This window comes from Vespa mandarinia, chromosome 11 (assembly GCF_050613455.1).
Source record: "Vespa mandarinia isolate Hongniang chromosome 11, ASM5061345v1, whole genome shotgun sequence".
NCBI lineage: Eukaryota > Metazoa > Arthropoda > Insecta > Hymenoptera > Vespidae > Vespa > Vespa mandarinia.
In genome coordinates this window covers 3160413-3178457 of record NC_140820.1, presented here as the reverse complement: position 1 = coordinate 3178457, position 18045 = coordinate 3160413, and the positions used below count along the sequence as shown (strand labels likewise).

At 31.2% G+C, this 18045-nt stretch overlaps 3 protein-coding genes and 4 long non-coding RNA genes across 8 annotated transcripts in view; 2 read left to right on the top strand and 5 right to left on the bottom strand.

The window, feature by feature from the left end:
- Positions 1-13188, top strand: part of LOC146872667 (uncharacterized) — a 90715-nt gene extending 77527 nt beyond the window's left edge. Inside the window, exons 3-4 of one of the 2 annotated variants that reach the window (XR_014982758.1) lie at positions 12217-12299; positions 12503-13188. This is a non-coding gene — a long non-coding RNA (uncharacterized LOC146872667). Of the gene's footprint in view, positions 1-12216; positions 12409-12502 lie in introns of both variants that reach the window. The other variant, XR_014982759.1, reaches the window with a different exon arrangement.
- On the bottom strand, positions 1094-1517 carry LOC146872671 (uncharacterized). The gene is made up of 2 exons (XM_085660131.1): positions 1333-1517; positions 1094-1194 (listed from the first exon to the last, which is right to left on the bottom strand). The coding sequence occupies exons 1-2, from the start codon at positions 1468-1470 to the stop codon at positions 1165-1167; spliced, it is 168 nt and encodes a 55-aa protein (XP_085516257.1). The 5' UTR covers positions 1471-1517; the 3' UTR covers positions 1094-1164.
- Positions 3618-4154, bottom strand: LOC146872670 (uncharacterized). The gene is made up of 2 exons (XR_014982742.1): positions 3962-4154; positions 3618-3838 (listed from the first exon to the last, which is right to left on the bottom strand). It is a non-coding gene; the product is annotated as an uncharacterized LOC146872670 (long non-coding RNA).
- Positions 5019-5598, bottom strand: LOC146872669 (venom peptide 4a-like). Its single transcript, XM_085660203.1, has 2 exons — positions 5246-5598; positions 5019-5103 (listed from the first exon to the last, which is right to left on the bottom strand). The coding sequence occupies exons 1-2, from the start codon at positions 5444-5446 to the stop codon at positions 5074-5076; spliced, it is 231 nt and encodes a 76-aa protein (XP_085516329.1). The 5' UTR covers positions 5447-5598; the 3' UTR covers positions 5019-5073.
- On the bottom strand, positions 5995-6508 carry LOC118441275 (uncharacterized). Its single transcript, XR_014982723.1, has 2 exons — positions 6335-6508; positions 5995-6189 (listed from the first exon to the last, which is right to left on the bottom strand). It is a non-coding gene; the product is annotated as an uncharacterized LOC118441275 (long non-coding RNA).
- Positions 8124-8594, bottom strand: LOC146872668 (mastoparan-M). Its single transcript, XM_085660098.1, has 2 exons — positions 8380-8594; positions 8124-8258 (listed from the first exon to the last, which is right to left on the bottom strand). Exons 1-2 carry the CDS (start codon positions 8518-8520, stop codon positions 8217-8219), a joined length of 183 nt encoding a protein of 60 aa, XP_085516224.1. The 5' UTR covers positions 8521-8594; the 3' UTR covers positions 8124-8216.
- A 267-nt stretch (positions 13189-13455) lies between the features above and the next one.
- LOC146872666 (uncharacterized) overlaps positions 13456-18045 on the top strand; it is a 38241-nt gene continuing 33651 nt past the window's right edge. The window contains exon 1 of the long non-coding RNA XR_014982777.1: positions 13456-13552. This is a non-coding gene — a long non-coding RNA (uncharacterized LOC146872666). The remainder of the gene's footprint in view (positions 13553-18045) is intronic.

Below are 18045 nucleotides of genomic sequence, written 5' to 3'. Positions count from 1 at the left end.
TCATTAAATATTAGAACAGATAAATAATCTAAAACCATGAAAAGCGGAGATATTTTCAAAACTTAATTTTTTTTTTAGCTATTGGATGATAATGGATTATCTTAAAACTCGTATGAATTTATAAATAATTGTACGGTTCTATTAAACATCTAAATTTCTATTATCAGGATATATATTTATTTTTAACAGATCATTTTGAAGATTTTTCATAAATAAATATCTTATCAGAAGATATGATAAAAGTTTATTATTTATATAAGATTTCAGAATGCTGATTAAACATGACCAGTCCAATGTACTGTCTGATTCATTGTACTGATACGATGTAATGAAGAACTGCATTACTTTACATAATTTGTGAAATAACGATGAAAAAGAAGGATTAAAATGTTCTCACAAAAATTAATAATCACATAATTTTATATTATTATCACATAATATGTGCCTTATATTTCATAAGGACGTTTTATTTTATTTTGAACATCAGCTGAAATTAGATAACTTAAAACTTAAATATATAAAGAATTACATTAATATTTAGAAATGTATCACAAGCGAGCGCTCATTTCGATTATATATTTATTTTTTAATAGATAATAATAACACCCATTATTACTTTACTTAATTAATAAATCAGTACACTAATTTCATACAAACAGTATGAATAGATATGTATTTTAATTGTCGCAATCACACGCGCAATATAAACGCAATTGATTATTAAAAAAGTCAACAATACGTTACCAAATATTGCCATGTAATTAGTAAGCGGAATTTTATTGTTCAACTGATAATAACGCACTTAATAATATAATATAATATAAAAATCAAACGTTAAAAAATTTTAATCCAAATTGTGATGGATCAACGTTCGACAAAAAATATTCTTGAAAATTTATCTACATTACTAAAATGCATTTCAAATGAGAACATATTGAAAGAATACTGTATAGGAAAAATTATTGCAGAGATGAAACTTCAGAAGGCTGACTCAACAACTACAGCTATAATCAGTTCAATGATTAATGGAATTATATTTTATGAATTAAGTCAGGTAACGGTAAATAAGGAGGAAAGAAAGAAATTTACAAGATTACATTCACATAGAAATTTTTATATTTCTATCATATTGTAGGACACAATAGTTATTTTTTTCATGGATATTTAATCAATTCTAAATGGTGAAAATCCAGGCTAAAAGGAAAAAAAAAAGAAAACAAATTTTTCATTAAAGCCTAACGTAACTAAAAATAATACAATTTTTTGCATCATATATGAATGCATAAGAAGAAAATAAATCATATGTGTACAGCTGAAAAGAAAATATCTTACCGGACGACCAGCCCATGGATCAGCCTCCGGTTCAGCCAATGGGTTAGCTAACGGTTCAGCTAATGGTTCAGCATTAACTTCAAATAATGCCAAAATTGCTGCTATAGCAAAGAATAGAATCAAGAACGTGCTTTTCATGATGAAGTTTTGTTGTAATACTTCACGTCAACTGAATTAGTAATTTCAGTAACTACCTTATATATATCGAAATATCTACTTCGTGACTTTACATGAACACGAAGTAACATTACTAATATCTTATCGAAAACCGTACTGTGTTGCTTTTTTAATTTTAAATGCATAATATTTCGTTCTAAGAACGAAACCATGTAACGCTGAAGGCCAGAAATTATACAGTTATTTGAAGTTATGGAACTATTCAATATATAAATAGATTATTATGTTGTATATCTAATAATAAAATTTGTATATGCGTTTTCTTATATATCCTTCTTTTAATAGATTGCATTATAACTTTGCTTAATTTATAAATCAATATATTATTTTATTCATTGAGACAAGTTTTGATTGATGTAATAAGACACGAAATTAGTTAAATTAAAATTGAACAATTGGAAATTACTAAATATAATAATCAAAAATATTTCATCAAAAATATAATAATCAGAAATATTAAAAGAAATTCATTTACATTGTAAAAATGTGTTTCGTTTAAAATTATATTGCAAGATTATTTAATAAGTAAAATTTAAGAATTCTTATCTCAAAAGTAACGAACATATACGTGAAATATTTAATGTAATTATATCACTTCGTGAATTAAGTCGGTAAACGATGAATATGAAGGAAAGAAATAAATTTACAATATTAAATACTCATAGGTTCTTATTCTTTTCATAATGTTTGCCTTATATTTTACAAAGAAAATTTCATTTATTTTTGAAACAATTCATAAGGCTTAAATAATATATTCTTTACGTAGTTTATAACAGTCATTTTATTTATTTTCGAAAACTATGATAAATTGAGAACGACAATATAGTGTTTTTTTCGGAAGTTTCTGAAATCAAAAATATGAATCATATCTTTTACTGAAAACTTGACCTTACAAAAAATAATTATAATACAATTTACTGTAATGGTTATTGATACATACAACAAAGTAAATGGAATGTATACCAATAATTAAATAAAATATTAAATTTAATATTAAATTTAATATTAAATTTAATAAAATATTTTATTAAATAAAATATTATATATTTCTTACAAATAGGATGTATCGGTCAATGGCGAAAGCCATCTCTACTTTGTAGTATATCAAAATTCCAACTACAGTATAAAGTAAAATCACAAACATATTTCGCATGAAGAACATTTTTCTGTATATTATAATATCAAATAAAATATTAATTTTTTCTAGCTGCTACATCTCCATAGTCTTATATATATATATATATATATATATATATATCTATTTTGTGAATTCAAACGGTACGATAATAACATTACTGATATCTTATCAAATGTCACGCACTATTCGTTTTTTATTGGAAATTCAAAATATTTTTCTTATACGTACTTTAATAAACACGTAATTTAAATCCCAAAAAAATAACTTATCATCTCAAGTTAAATAAATTAAAATTTAAATACAGAATTGTATTTGTTTCTAGTAATATATTGTGTACATATGTAAGATTCGTAAAAAAGTTAGGTGGTAGTTTCGACCGGGACTCGAATTTGGTTCTTTCGTTTTTTATTAAACTATCCAAGATTTCTTCGGTCAATCTCACCACAAATGTCTACTTATATTAAATCGATGTACTCGCTTTCATATGTATACGTATTCTAACTATTCATTATTTAATATACAGTAATAGCATGGATTATAACTTTGGTTAATTGATAAGTTACTATACTACTCTATTCATATAGAATTGTCATAGCTATACACATAATTCAATTACATTCAATTACAATCGATTATTAAAAAATTGAACAATATGTTATCATTAATAATAATAATGTCAATAGAAATGTCAATTGATTTAGAAGTAAAGTTCGATTGTCTCTGATCGATGTTAGTGCTTTTAGTATTACTATCTGTGGTTGGTTATTTAAAATCTAAATGTAACATAAAAAGCAAACATTTTACAATACTACAAAATTTTAATTGTTATGAATTAAAACAATAGATCGATAAGAAATATTTTTAAGAACTTTATTTATATACATAGTGGATTTTGAATAAGGACAGATTTTGATAGATGAAAATGACAAAAAAATTTTAACATGTTTTAATAATCATAGAATATTATATTTTCATTATACATATAATATAATATGTACAATATATTTCATATAATTGTATTTGTTTTTTGAAAATGTAATAATATGTATTTTATAAATAATATACATATATTACACACACACACACACACACATATATATATATATATTTTTTTATAACAGACATTTTACTTATTTCTGGAAATAATGATTAGTGATAAGTGCAAATTATTGGTGGACTTTGTCCTGGTTTCTGAAACAAAAAATATTTATCAAAACTTTTTTAAATATCTGATGTTACTGATTTGCTTCACATACTAAGGAATAGAAAAAATAGATGGAATGAGTAAAACTAAACAAAAATTAATTTAATAACCTTTAACTGCGCACAGAGATCAATATTATCCCATGGTTCAGCCGATGGCTCAGCAATTGGTACGCAGTTTACTTTGGAGAATGTCAAAGTTATGATCACAGTTAAAAGTAGAATCAAGAACTTCATTCTCATAATGTAATTTTATTTTGTATTCGACTCCAAGCGAGATAGTTTCTTGCAGCATCTACATTTTCACTGTCTTATATACACGCATATATCAACTTCATGAGTAAACGTGTCACGATAATAACATGACTAATATCTATCTTATCGAAATTTATGCAGTATTGCTTTTTTATTGAGAATGAATAAAGTTTCTTTCGTGAAAAGTATAATCTTACGTACAAACATAAACAGTTTCTTTCGTGAAAGATATACTTTATGTATAAACCTACAATCATAGTTGAAAAAAATATATAATCCGAAAGACGAAAAATTAATTTATTAGCTTATTAGTTAAGTAACAATTCAAAATATAAATACGTAAATGTATTCTTGTCTAATAGTACATTAAGTATGTTTATGTGTACTATGGAGATATACATTTTTAATAGAAAAAAATAATAACATATATTATAATTTTGATGAATTCATAAATCAGAATATCAATTTCATACAGATAGTATGAATAGATATGTATTTTAATTGTCGCAATCACACACACAATACAAATAGAATTGATTATTAAAAAATTCAACAATACGTTACCAAATATTGCCATGTAATTAATAAATGGAATTTTGTTGTTCAACAGATAATAACAGTCTTAAAATATTGCATAATATGAAAAACATACTTGAAAAAATTTTAATCCAAATTGTGACGAATCAGTAATCGACAAAAAATATTTTCGAATTGTTAAAATGCATTTCAAATAAAAAAAATAATTTTGAAAGAATAATTGCATAGGTAAAATTATTGCACAGGTGAAATTTCAAATAGGTTGATTCAACAAATACATTCATACGAGTTCAATAATTAATGGAATTACATTATATCATGAATTATGTCAAGTAACAGTAAATAAAGAGGAAGGAAATAAATTTACAAGATTAAATTCTTATAAAATTTTATAATTTTATTGTATAATATTTTAGGATACAAAGTGTAATTTAAATAATTCTAAATGGTGTGAATCCAGGCTAAAAGAAAAAAAAAACAACAAATTTTTCATTAAAGCCTAACGTAACTAAAAATAATTATAATACAATTTTTTGCATCATATATAATTGCATAAGAAAAAAGTAAATTGTACGTGTACATGAACAAAAAAAAATTTCTTACCGGGAGCTTAGCCAATGGGGTAGCCTTTGGATTAGTTATTGGCATAGCAAATGGCTCAGCTAATGGTTCACCATTAACTCCGAAAAATGTCAAAATTGCTGCTATAGCAAAAAGTAAAATCAAGCACGTACTTTTCATGATGAAATTTGTTACGTATTTCACGTCAATGAAATTAGTTTTCTGTATCAGTTGCTTTTGCATGGTCTTATATACACGCAAATATCTACATCGTAACTTTACATGTCACGAAAGTAACATTACTAATATCTTATCGAAAACCATACTACGTGGCTTTTTTATTTAAAATGCATAATATGAACGAAATGCTTTCTAAGAACGTAATCTCAAAAACCACGTAATGCTGAAGCAGAGAAATTATTCAATTATCTAAAGTCATCCAATCAATTAGTTAAAATAAAATTGAATAATTGAAAATTACTAAATATAATAATCAAAAAGTAGGGTTTCACTGGTCAATTGGTTAATGCAATGAAGATATTATATAATATAAAGAGCAAACTTCAAAATACTTAAATCTAAATTGTAATGAAATATTAAAAGAAATTCATCTACATTGAAAAAATGCGTTCTGGTTAAAATTATATTACAAGATTATTACATGAGTAAAATTTAAGAATTCTGATCTCAAAAGTAACAAGCATATACGTGAAATATTTAATGTAATTCAATCATTTCGTAAATTAATATAGTAAACGATGAATATGGAAGAAAGAAATGAATTTATAATATTAAATGCTCATAGGTTTTTATATTTTCATAATGTTTACCTTATATTTTACAAAAAAAAAAAGAAATTCATTTCTTTTTGAAACAATTAATAAGATTTAAATAATATTTCCTTTACGTAGTTCATAACAGTCATTTTATTTATTTTCGAAATCCATGATAAGTTAAAAACGACAAATTATTGGTTTCGGAAATTTCTGAAATAAAAAATATGAATCATATCTTTTACTGAAAATTAAACCTTACAAAAAATAATTATAATACAATTTACTGTAGTGTTTATGATACATGCAACAAAGTAAATGAAATGTATATAAATAATTAAATAAAATATTTAACAACCTTGTATCCCTTACAAAAATAAGGTACCCGCCCTTGATAAAAGCCATCCACTTTGTAATACGTCAAAATTCCGACTACAGCAAGAAGTAAAATCACGAACATATTTGTGATGAAGTTTGATTGTTGAAATTTGAGCATGATGAAGTTTTTTTATATATTTGGTATGAAATAAAATAATTTCTTGTGGCTACTACATTTCCACGGTCTTATATACACGCAAATATCTATTTCGTGAATTCAAACGGCACGATAATAACATATATCTTATCAAATGTCATGCGCTATTCGTTTTTTATTGGAAATTCGAAATAATTTTTTTTTTTTACGCGTACTTTAATAAACATATAATCTAAATAACTAGAAAATAACTTATTATGTCATGTTAAATAAATTAAAATTTAAATATAGAATAATATTTGTTTCTAATAATATAGTATATACGTATATAGGATTTGTAAAAAAACATTCAACAGTCAGGTGTTAGTTTCAACCAGGATTTAAATCTGGATCTTTCGCCTTCCATTAAGCTATTCAAGGGTCTTCAATTACCAAAGTTAATGTGCATATAGTATATTACGTTTATTTTCTTGTCCTTTTGAAAAGGAATACTCTATCATTTGTAAACTTCAATCTGAATATGTCTCTTCTATATATCGTAGATTAAAATAAAAGTTGTTTTATCAAAAGATTTTATTTAAAAAATATTATTGTTGCTGAAAATTGTAATAATATTTACTTTAAATTTCATATCAATATATATATATATATATATATATATATATATATATATATATATATATCAAGAAATTATATCAAATTTTTGAAATAATTACTTAATTGTCACATACATACAAAAATGTGAACTATCCAATGTCACTAGTATGGCAAGCAAACAGCGATTGGTGTGTAATTTACTTTAAAGAATGTCAAAGTTCCAACCACAGTTAAAAGTAGAATCAAGAATTTCATTCTCATAATGTAATTTTGCTTTGTATTTAACTCCAAGCGAAATAGTTTCTTGCAGCATATCTACATTCTCGTAGCCTTATATACACGTAAATATCAACATTGTGAATAAACATGTCACTATAATATCTATCTTATAAAAATTTATGTAGTTTTGCTTTTTTATTCAAATTACTTAATGATTAGTCATTTAATTGTAGTTCTTAGAATATGTAATAAATAGCAATAATAATGCACATAAAACTGTTAGATGAAGGAAAACTTTTAATATAGAGTGTATATTTATTCTTAATAACATGTTTGAAAGAATTCTTAAGATTCTTATCTTCATAATAAAATTATGTTAAAAAATGTAAATTTAATAGAAGTTAACTAGATTTGTGAAATATTAGAAAATAGATTCTCTATTGATAATCGCATAATTTAAATATTGAATTGTATCATTTTGTTTATTTAATTAGAAAACAACGACTAAGAAGAAAATAAAAAGTCTGTATTTGATTTAATATTCACAGTAATTTATATCATGAATTATTATAGTAGATATGCCTTGTTTTTCCATATAGTACATTGAACTTGTTAAGCGCAGAGGATATAATTATTTTAAATAATCCATATCGAAAATTTCGTTAGGAAGTCTTCCTATATTTTAAGTATGTATTATAGAAATAGATGTAATATGAGATAACATATACATATTTATGTGAAATTGGAATAAGCTCATTCGAAAATAGCAGACATACGATTTTATAATATGCAATAGAATTATACTAATTTATATATTGTGGTAAGGAATAGGTAAAATTAAAATGAATTCACTAGATTTAATGTGCACAACAATTTATAATATCATAACTCAATATAACTTTTACATTTCATCAAGAACATATATTTCATTTTCGGAATAAACGATATGTTAACCTAATAGTTTCTTAGCCAATGCTGCAATAGCCTTCAGCTGAAATAAATTAAAAAACATTTTATCAAACATTATCAATTACAAAATGTTCTTGTAAATAAACATACCGACGTGTAACAAAGAGATAATCGAATTAATGTAATTGTTAATCAATACTTACGTTTATTGCTTCTGGATCAGCATCAGGATTTGGACCAGCTAATGGATCAGCTTTTGGGTCAGCTAAAGCTTCGGCACTCATTCCGAAGAATCCCAAAAGTGCGATGAAAGCGGTGAATAAAATTAAGATTGTGTTCTTCATGATGGTTTTTTTTTGTATTAACGTTTTAGTGTATTTGACGTTAAGCAAAATATTTTCTTGCTACTCCTTGCATTTACAGAACCTTATATACTCGTCAGTATCTATTTTATGATCAAACACATCACGACTCTTACATTACTAATATCTTAACGAAAAACGTGAGATATTACTTTTGTTATTATAGATAAATATAACTTACGAAACATGTGATAAGTTCGTAATAAAATTAGGTATATAGATATTACGTAACTTAAAAGTAGAACAAACCGAAGTTATACTTTTTCAATAGTTTATTGCTTCCGCATTTTATTTATATCTGTGACAACATAATAGCATATAAAAATTATAAACTTTTTTCACACGACTACATAAAATTGTTTTGAAAATTTGAGTGAAAATTATTATCAAGTAATCGGTTTCATGGAATTCGCAGTTATTCAGATAATCATGAACACGAAACATGAGCATCGATGATAGTATAATGAAGGACTAATCTGCACATTTGGAGATGACCAATTAGCCGCCATTTGATCCAATGAAACATCGCAGGATTTGGAAGTACATTTAATTAAGCTATAATCAGATCAAATCATTGTTAAATAACCGTATACACATTGTTTTATCATAGCAATGATATCTATCTGAAATCAATTATTCGAATGATCTTTTATTATTTTATACAATTCTTATAATTATCATCGTTCCTTGATCTAAGGACAGGACGTTTTGAAGGGATGAATAACACGGAAAAGAAGCTTTTGATTGGTCTTCCTTCGTCCTTCGTTACGCAGAACGAGAAACAAGCATACGCACAGCCCACACCCTTTGTTTTCCGAATGCAAATAAGTAGCCTCAACCACCCATCCTCTCTTCTACTTCCCTTCCCCACTTGTTCCTTTCTCTCTCTCTCTCTCTCTCTCTCTTTATTCCCATCTATCTATCTACCTCAATCGTCCTTCCGTCCTCTTCTCTCTCGACGACCCCACAGTCATTCTCTTCCTCTCTCTATTTCTCTCATCCTTTCACCCTCCTTCCCACTCACTCACTCGCTCGTTCACCCTACATGAATACACTTGGCACACACACACGACGAAACGCACAACAGGCCGCATGCATATTCATACGTGGCCCGGTGGCTATGTGTGCAAGAGAGGTTATTAATTAACCGGAAGCCTAATCAAGGCTCGTAGTCGAACGGGGGTAGTAGCAGTCGCTCCGCATCGTTGAAACCGCCCTTCGAAACTGCAAACCCTTCGTGCAGGTGACGCTGCAGCCTGCATCGTTTCTCATAGAAAATTATTTCGAAGAAGAAATTTTTGAACGTAAAGTTCATCTATTTAATAATAAATCAAGAAATTTATGAAATAATAAAAAGCGATGAAATAATTTTTGTATATGAAACAAAGAGATATCGAATAAAATCCTTCATTTACTATTTTTAAATTTCTATTAATTAAAATCAATTAATGTTAAAGCAGAATAAAAGAGAAAACAAAAGAAAATACATGAACAAAGTATACATTTATTTTAGAATACGATAAAGAAAATAATGATCGATTTACCGGACAGCTCGGCATTGGATTCAATTACTCGATCTCATTCGGCCGGGTCGAGTCGACTAAAGCAAGCCGGCGATTCTCCTGGTTCCGCGCGATTGGCCCAGGGTGTCATTTCGATCGATTAGGACGAAAGTTTCCCGGGAACTCCCTTCTTGTTCAAGACAACTCCTCTGTTTCGTATGTAATCCATCGGATTAGTCAATTATGTATCGCATTAAGTTTCCATGTGTTCGAATTGGTCAGCCAGCGAGAGTCACCTACTCGGGAGTGCTAGGCGGTAACGAACGAAAGCACAAACAGGGGGAATAGAAGGAGTACTATGCGGAAGGGTTGAGAACGGGGAGAAGGAGGTAGAAGGATCGTTGGCGAAGAGGAGGAAAAACCAAATGAAAAAGAGCCTTTGTATTTGGGATTCCTGCACAGAGCGAGGGTCGAGGGTACTGAGGGTGAACGGGGGATGCAACTGCAATTTGTACCTCTTACTGTCCGCGGGAAGAATAGGTATTGTCTTCCAGGAGAGAAATGAATTGAGCTTCTATGAAGCCCGGCGTGCGAATGGGAATCGATATTTTTAATTTCAGTAGAAGCCAAACATCTACAACTTCTATCTGACCTACGCTATCTTCTTTCGTTTAAGCTAAACCTCCATCCACTTTTATACCACCACCCCACACTCTTTTTTAACTGATTACCGAGTCTTTAAATACCTAAACTACGCGATCTAATTGCACGGTTGACTCTTCAACGTGAATTACGTGCTTGGAATACGAGCTTTGTTTGATATTCTTCATGACGAGAAACGGGTTTTCGAATGGTTAATGGTTTTATCAGATTTTTACCGTTTACTACATCGTTCTTCTTTTGTTGGCCCTAAAGGGTGTGTTAAATGGTCGTGAATCTTTTCTTAAAAAATTAGGATTTGCAAAAATAATATCTATTATATATCTATATGAATCGTAATTAATTACATAATTGAATTCATTTACTTTTGATACTTGATAACATTTATTTATTTATTCGATACTATAGAAACCTAACCACCAGGAAAAACTATTCACGAGATGGCAAGAACGGTAAATAAAACGAAGTTCACTTTTGATGCGTGGACTCGAAGGTCGACACGATGTGCTCGGATGATTTCATTCCCTATAACTGACCGTTCCACGGGGATTATTATTTTTTCATCAAGTTGCGGAGGGAGCGAAGTCTCGAGCGAATGCGAAGGGTCCAGACGGACCACCCCGAGAAATTGCATCTCCAGTGGTCAAGCCGGTGGTGCTGCTAACCCCTCCATCTTCCATTCCACAAGCGACCTTCGCGAAATATATACGAGCCGGCAAATTGAAAACTAGCGATCGGACCCGCCTGAATAAAATATCGTTTAAATTTATCGTAACACCTGCTCTATCGGAAACCGTGCACGCTATCGAAACGCTAAGTGCCTGCGTTATTGCTAACCCCATTCCGCCTGGTTTTTCCTCGGAATTTTGATCTCTACCTTTCGATAACCAAACTTCTTTGCTTTTGTTAATACGATCAAGTGCAAAATTCGATCGAACTAGTCGCCAGCAAGGAAATCAATATTGAACGTGTTCAGTTCAACTAAACTCAACTCGCGAAGTCTTTCAGTACTATAAAGATCCGAATTCGGTATAAAACGGATACAATTTGGATAAATTACATTTTCCAATTTTTATGGACAGGCGTAAATGTTCAATGATCGTCTAACTATGACAATTCAATTCTAATTAATATCAAAAATGACATAATTTCAAGTTTTTCAAGAAAAACAATATTGTCTGTGATATATCGCAGTATCATAATTGTAAAAATAAATTTTTGATTTTGAATAATTTAGGATGTTCAACGTTTCGATTTAAGTTAGCAGTATTCGATTTAAGTTAGCAATAAAGGAAGCATTAGAATTTCAAAAAAAAAAAAAGAAAAAAAAACCCATAAATTCTTCATTTTATACTGATAAAATGAAGGCGCTCATTGATTACATAAGGGCATATTAGAATTTCGAAATTTGCAAAAGGAGATCTCATTGAATTTTATCTCTTTAACTTTTAATTATTATAATTTTAAATGTTACGGAAAAAAAATATTTCATATAAATTTTCAATTTCTGTTTCAGATTCATGGGTACGTAGAAAAAATGAGTCACCTGCTAGAAATCGTGTGCAAACGTCTTGAACCAGTTGGGCACCCCTTTACAGAGTATGTGCCGGGGATGGTTATTTTAATTACTGTCCGGTGGCTTTAAATTAAAGAGCTGGGTTATCCTAGGTGTCGAGCTACCCCTCTTACCCTCTTGCTTCGGTAACTCGTAAGCACATACCTTCCGTCTTTCTCTCTTTCCTTTCTACCTCTCTCTTTCTCTTTCTCCAATTCTCTAGCGTTTTCACTTCTTCCTCATACAGTTTCTGGGTAACTCCGCATCGTGGACCGACATTACAAGCGCCATTCTTTACACCCGGCCAAGTGGCGAGGTTATGTTTGACGCTAACCGGGAAACCGCGCTAAATTGTCTAAACTGCGCCAGATTAAGCGAGGCTGCTCCACCATCCTACTACTACTTTCCAACCCTTTCGACACTACCACCTTCGTCGTGTCCAGAAATTAACCGACACTCAGCCTCCACCGGTAGGGAAGTTAGGAAGAATTTCAGGAATTGTTTCATTTAGCTCGGCAAGTGTGTGAGAGTAAGAGGAAGTGTACGGGGAATGAAGGTAGAAGGGAAAGTGGCCGAGTCGTTGGCCAAAATCGCTTATACGGTGACCTACGTGTTGCTCTAGTTTAACATGCAAACACTCATTATTACAATTGGGAATATTTCTTTGAAGCTGCTTAATAAAATTATGTCTCTGGAATGTTCAATGAATTTGAAATATCTATTCTACAAATACTGTTACAGAATGAACAATTCACCCTCAGCCTTCATTAATGTCCCACGTTGGTATGAATCAATATCATTCTAACTTTTTTAACTCCATATTGTAATATATTCTAATAAAGCTCAAGAGAATAAAGCTTTAGAGGTGCAAAGCTATTGGTCCATTTTCTCTTAAGAAAGCCGACGATTGGTCGTCTACAGTAGAAACACTGCATTATGTATGTTCCTGTTACCTCCGGCCGAGTACGCTTCAACACGCGGATTACAGGCGCCCGACTACTTTTCCCTTCTAGCTCTCCTTCTTCCTCTTTTTTCCATTCTTTTCCTCCCACTTCGTTTCGTCGCTACCTACTCATGGTCTTCCTCCCTTCCTCCATTCCTCCTTCTCTCTCTCTCTCCCTCTCTCTCTCTCCCTCTCTCTCTCTTTCGCCTCTTCTTCCTCTTTCTCTATTTTTCCGATAGAACACTAACTTACTCCCTCGTGAATTTTCGCAAGGAAAAGAATAGTCTAGCCGAGATTTATCGAGTAGGAGTGTCGTTCTCCACTAATTTTAACGCCTTCTTAGGAACCTCTATGGTAAGTACACGACTTGCTGAATCCTTTGATCATTTCCGTTCCTTTTTTAGAGTACAGTTTATACTGTATTTCTTTTTTTTCTTTTTTTTCTTTTTTTTTTTTATAAACGTATCTTAGAAAAGAAAAATCGATAGCCATACATCGATTGAATTTATGTCGAAGTATTATCGTGTTACGTTATTGTGTAATTGTAATTGTTTCTCTTAACTTTCTTTCTTTAGATATTCCTTCAGATTATCAAATGATCACCAGTGATTCCTTGAAGTTTCCTTGAAATCCATTGGTTAAGAACTTTAAGGGTCGATCTAAAACTGACATCGAGTATAGTAAAAGAAAAGAAAGAATAAAGGAAGAGAAAGAGAAGATGAGAGGATGTGAGTGGGTATGGATGGTAGGGATAGGAGTAGAGTGCGGGTAGCGGGTACTCGATGTTTAATACATAGGATAGAGTCGATATTGCAACACACAGGGTGACTCTCGCGTATCTTGGTGACAGGGTGCGAAGTCGCAGAGCGACCTCCTGGCGAGACGTGGCACTCAAACAGGGAAGTGTCGTCGAGCTTTTCAGGAGCTTTCAAGTGCTTTCGCAGTTGCCTCGAGTACCGTAAGAGGCTTTCAGAAACGGAGGCGGAAACGGGCTTTTTAATAGGGCCGAGGTGCCTCCTCTTTCTCTTTCTCTCTCACTCACCTGTACACTTTTTTCCTCCTCATCCTTCTTCTTCTCCTTTTCTTCTTCTTCTTCTTCTTCTTCTTCTTCTTCTTCTTCTTCTTCTTCTTCTTCTTCAACAACTACGCGCCGTCCGATTTCGGGGTCATCGATCGCTTAGGGACAGTAGTGAGAGATAAAAGCGGTGTGTCATATGTTTACGTAGTTTATCCGTCAGGTTTTTAAGCTTTTGTTCCATTTATTTCTCTATCTTCTTATTTCTTCATCTTAATCCTTTTTAATCACATTTCTTTAAATCTTCCCTTTTTGATTTTAAACTATTCCCTTAGCTTGAGAATCATTTATATAAATTATCTGTAGAAAAATAAAGCAATAATGTTTCTAAACTTCGGCTTTAACGTTTTCACGTTCCCCACATAGATTCTTCCTTACTATGATTTCACCTTCCATAGGTCGATATAAATCTTGATGCACAGACTTATTCACGCTATAAAGATCGATGGAAAAGGTTCGGGATGACGAAGCGAAAGAATTTGCGGCTGGAATAACTTTGGCCATCGGTCATCAAATTGAGAACATGTTGGGATATTGAGAGCGGAAGGTAAGCTCTCTTACGGTGCTAAATAACGGAATCCGATGACGAGGAGACCAATGGAGAGAACCACGGAGAAATTTCTTTATAATGAAAAATTCTAAGCTTGTTCTCTTTTTTTTTTCTTTTTCTTTCTTTTTTTTTTTCTTCTTCTTTTTCTTTCTACTGTTAAAATAATTATGTTAAAGCGTACCTTTACCCGAGAAACTTTAATTACTATCGAAGAGGATAATTATTATTACCGATGGAGGTACTTAAGAAAATTGTTTTATTTTACAATCTATTTACGTGTATATTCTATAGCATAGCAAAAACGAATGTTGAAAAAAGGATGAACGAAAAGAAAAAGAGAAAAAGAGAAAAAGAGAAAAAGAGAAAAAAAAGAATGGAAAGGGATAAGAGAAAGAAAAAGAGAGCGGAAGCACGCTAAACTTTTCTTTTTGTCGTGAAGTCGAAAGAGGAGAAAAAGAGAGAGAAAGAGAGAGAAGGAGGGTGGGAGGGAGAGAGGGAGAGAGAAAGGACGGAGAAGGAGAAAGAGAATGGACGTTGAATGTAGCTATCGAAACGTCGTTTTGATGGTACACGTTGTCGCATCGCGCGGCTTCGAAATCCCGGGGATAAAGTTAGGGCTCAAGCCAGCCAAATGCGAGTTTAAAATGTTACCACGGACCGGACGTGCATGGACGAATCCTGCATAATGCCTTGGCCGCTTCGTTCTCTGCTTGGACAGGCAACTTTATTCGAATTTTCTGGAAAATTAAAAGAGAGTTTTCGGGCAGCGCGTTCGAGAAACGACGAAAAGCGCGTCGTGGTGAGGAGAGAGGCTACTGAGCAGGTCGGGCCTAAACGTGCGCGAAATGCGAAAATCGGGAAAAGTCCTTCCTTTGTCAGGGAGTCGGCTTGTGGACTTTTAGCTTCGGCGGATTTTCGATTTAACCAACTTCGTCCTGACCGTCAACGTATATGCGAATATATATATATATATATATATATATATATATATATATATATATCCACTTCCACCTTTATCTACGACCCTCTTAGCTGATTATTCTTCAACGAATGACATTTGTCACACATTAACAAACAATGAAATGTGAAAACTAGCCATGAAAACAAATAATAATTAGTGACTTATAAATAGACATATCCTACGATAAATATTTCATTAAGAAAATATACACACATGAATGCCGATATTCCATTCATAAAAAGAAAAGAGAAAAAAAGAAAAAAAAAAGATAAAAATAAAGAATAAATATAAAAAGTCCAATATGAATTAGCAGGTTGTTTTCTCTTACTTCGTTACTTCAAGCTATGAAAGTATATAATATACACAAACAAACAAAAAGTAGATTGGGTTAAGGCACCGGAATAGCCAGTTGCGTCACTGAAAGCGTAATCACCATTATGAGTCCATCTCACGAAGGGCGAATAACAAAATTGAACCGCCAGCCGCGCGGAGCAGTTTTTGTGACAAGTTAAAATGGCCGTACCGAATTTTTATAGGCCGTTTACGATGGTGCAGCGAAAAATTTGTAACTCTAGAAGCTCGGCTGTTAGTACGATACCCCAGGGTAAGGGAAATAGACATGAAATATTTATCGAACCGATTGTTCTCAGTTTTATTGTTTTTAGTACACATTATTGTTATTCTTCCTTTACAATGTTAATCAGTTTTATAATACTTGGTATATATATATATATATATATATATATATATATATATATATATCGGTGTATATATGGTCATGATATTTAAGAACAAATTCATATAATATGAGACAAAGTACTTGTTTAAGAAAAGATTTATCCCAAAAAAATACATAAGATAATAATTCTAAGATAAACATTCTACATTTAATGAAACTAAATAATCTGTATATTTTGTATTAATAAACGAGCAATATTTATGAATTTATAATTTAAGTATAATCGCGAATAAACATATTACTCGAAGTAATTTAACAATAGAAAACTTTTCTGAAATGTAAAATCACATATATCGTTTCATCCGGAATATATGAGAATTTTCATTACTATCTAACTATACTAATGTATCGAAAACTGACCAATCATGATATTCCTTTTCTTTTTTTTTTTGCATCCTGTTATCCGCGTCATATTTGTCGCTTGAAAGTAGTAAAGAATTTGCACGCGCGCGCGAACAGTGCCTCGGAGCGATAAACTTATCTCTCGCGCTGGAAAGCGAAAAAGCTTTCGAGTGTTCACGAAGATAGGCAGTTAAGTGGCACCGCGGGAGAACGATCGTAGCCGCTAATTGCCTTAATTCGATAAACTACTACCACCATCACATTTTCTTCACCCTTTCCATTTAATTCTGACCTCGTATCCTTCAACTTTTACTCTTTCGTTTCTGCACCTGTCTTTCTTTCCTTTCTCAAAATTCTCATTTTATCACGGTTAATCAAATTCTTCATTCCATTTCTGTACTATTCATTTAAATATTTATTATAAAGGATATAACAATTTCTTTTTTTTTTTTTTTTTTTAAGTCAAATTATTCGATAAGTAGTACATTTATCCAATATGAGATTATATAAAAAAAAAGAAGAAAAAAAAAAAATAAATAAAATTGATCTTTTTTTTCGTAATATTGAAGAAACTAGATTGATGATCATTAGTGTGTAAGTCGACGAAATTGTTCCTGGCAAAACTCCAATGTAAAGAAGACAAACAAAAAAGGAAAAGATAGGAGCGAATTCAGGATACAAACACATATACGAACAGCAATTTAATTTTCCCCTTCCCTCATCTTCCTTTTTTTTCTGTCTTTCTTTCTCATCTTTACCCTTGGTACGCTATCCAATTACACATAAAGCACTAATCACGCAATTAATCTCAATCTATTTAATAACACCTTCATTACCAGACGCTGTAGGAACCGGCCCGAGAACGGAATCTTTCCCCTTCGTCTCGTTTCTTCTCTTTTTCACTCTTCTCTTTTTCTCTCTTTCTCCCTCTCCGTCTAACTCTCTGAAGTCTCGATCCTTCTTGCAAATCGTCGGCACGCCTCTGCTATTCGCATTCCTTCAGAACGTGCATCGTGCTTGTGCGGATATACACTGGAAATGCAAGTGGTGCTACATGATTTCGATTAATCGAAACGAACGATGAAGGCAGCAGAGAGAGAGAAAGAGAGAGAGAGAGAGAGAGAGAGAGAGAGAGAGAGAGATAGAAACAGAGAGAGAGAGAGAGAGAGAGAGAGAGGGA